This window comes from Frankliniella occidentalis, unplaced genomic scaffold, assembly GCF_000697945.3.
Source record: "Frankliniella occidentalis isolate FOCC.00 unplaced genomic scaffold, Focc_3.1 Scaffold5902, whole genome shotgun sequence".
NCBI classification, from domain to species: Eukaryota; Metazoa; Arthropoda; class Insecta; order Thysanoptera; family Thripidae; genus Frankliniella; species Frankliniella occidentalis.
Window position 1 is genome coordinate 1 of NW_026272937.1, and position 2073 is coordinate 2073.

The window sequence follows — 2073 nt, forward strand, 5'->3', positions numbered from 1 at the left end:
GCGGACGCTACCGCAGTCGTCGTTCGTCTGAAAACGGTGTCCGCGTCCCGCTCACCCGATCGGCCGCACTCACTCACCCCGGGGCGGATGTCGCTCTTGTACACCTCCCGAACAAACATAGCGCCGGTCGCGAAGCCTACGACGTTGTTGGTGTCCGTGACGCAGAAGCGCCAGGGCTCCTCCCCGCCCTCTGAGCCGATGAGCGCTTTCCTCAGGCCGCGGTACGCGTCGCGGAAGGCCTTGGACAGCGCAACGGTTAGACTTCGAACAGTCTGCCAGACCAGGTAGTTGTTGAGCACCCTGCGCAGTGATTAGAAAACGGGTAAGAAGATCTGCCACCCGAGATGAGACGAGTACCTTATCGTGCGCAGGCACTCACGTTCTGCCCTCCGTCGTGTTGGTGTGCTCGTTGAGGAGATCCGTCAGATTCTTGAGGTACTGGGGCGCGTAAACAACAACGGGGGTCTTGGGGGTCACCTTCCGGTTCACCAGGCGCATGGCGTCCGAAAAATACGCCACCCAATCGATCTGAAACAACGTAAACAACACGTTTTTGCGCATTACAGCGTGGCCCTTTCTGAAATCGATAATACTGTTAAAAGAAGCTGGACTTACGAAGGGCGCCTGCTCGTTTAGCTCCGTCAGCGACATCAGGTTGTAAAGCTTTTCCTCGTCGCGGCGGAACTCGGGAGGCTCCGTGATGTTGGCGAGGCGCGTCTCAAAGTCAACGACGGCCTGCATCTGCTCCCGCGTCCCAGCCTCCTCGCCGCCCAGCAGGGTGCCGATCTTCGTCATGTACTCCAGGTAGGCGTGCAGCACCTTTTCGTTCTCGGTCTTGTTGAGATAGTTGTCGCGTGTCGGGAGCGTCAGCCCCCCCTGGTCGATCTGAAACGGAACAGGCGTTACTTTGGAGTTCAAGGGGGGGGAAGGTGAAAGGCATATCGCAATCAGGTGTTAGCCACACCTTACCTGAATCACGTTTCTGGAGGAGTTGCGGTCGTCCTCTCCAATGGACCAGGAGAATAGGCCACCCATGTTAAGTCCGTTGTGCAGTTTGTGCAGCGTGGTCTGGAGGCTCCAGTTGGCTGCCTGGTTTGTGGACCACTTTGGAGTCGTTACGTTCCAACCGCCTATTTTATCCAACAAATCCAGCATAGGCTTGCCTCCCAGCGCCTCCATCGTCTCGTTGAGGTCGATGCAAGACATATAATAACGCTTGGCTTTCGCCTCTGACTCGCTTTTTAGCTCACGGTAGGGCTTTTCTGAAATTCGAGATAATAGTAGAATATATAGGAATGTGGATTGCGCTGCTTGGGGAGGGATTAGACTCATAAAAATCTCGAGCAAACGAACTGGAATCCTAAAATAATGCCATTTCTGTTTACCGCTCGTTTTAATGGACAGTGTCGAGCCAAATCCAAATACGTTGTATGGACGTTATAAGTTTGCAGTGCCCAAATTTCCCCGCACGTCCTTACCAAGAGCTGTTTTGAGGATCTGTTGGTTCTGCTGCTCCAACTTAGTGAAGGTGCCCCACATGGACTTGCCGTCTGGAATGGGGTTGGCCGCCACCCATCCCCCACAGGCGTACGTGTAGAAGTCCTCGCATGGGTCTGTTTTCTCGTCCATAGCGCGCAGCATGTTGGCCGAGGCCTGCACGCACACCGGTGTCAGGCAGGGCATCGTGTCCACTGAAAGCAGAAAGGTATTTTTCTCTCTCCCTCTCTCTTTTCCTCCTCGTGGAGCCAGTGAATGAGTCTCACAAGCGCATCTTTGGCGCATGTAGTGGGATACTCACCGGTTGTGCGTCTCTGAGTGAAGAGCAGCAGTAAAGCCACGATGAGCAGCGTAACGAGCGCCGCCGAGAAGGAGAATAGGATCCGCTCCAAGCGGCTGCGGGACTTCCAGTACGCGGTCCACTGCGGCGGACATATCGGCGTGCCCTGCAAAAGGGACCAAGGTCAGGCGGGCGCACACACTCAACAACCCCTGTGGGGGCAGCCCACCTCTGCCTCACGCACGTCCAACACATTCCCTGACTGTGAGTGTGAGGTGCCTTGCCTTTCATTCCCG

General features: G+C 55.7%; 1 protein-coding gene across 1 annotated transcript; it reads right to left on the bottom strand.

Annotated features, from left to right (window-relative positions):
* Window positions 1-77: 77 nt before the first annotated feature.
* LOC113217687 (endothelin-converting enzyme homolog) lies at window positions 78-1944 on the bottom strand (the record flags this gene model as incomplete). The annotated part of the gene is given in 6 exon segments (XM_052277149.1): window positions 78-300; window positions 380-528; window positions 616-885; window positions 970-1262; window positions 1479-1691; window positions 1799-1944. Coding segments are annotated over 5 exon segments (1140 nt in total), but the record flags the coding sequence as incomplete, so codon positions are not given.
* Between the last annotated feature and the right edge of the window lie 129 nt (window positions 1945-2073).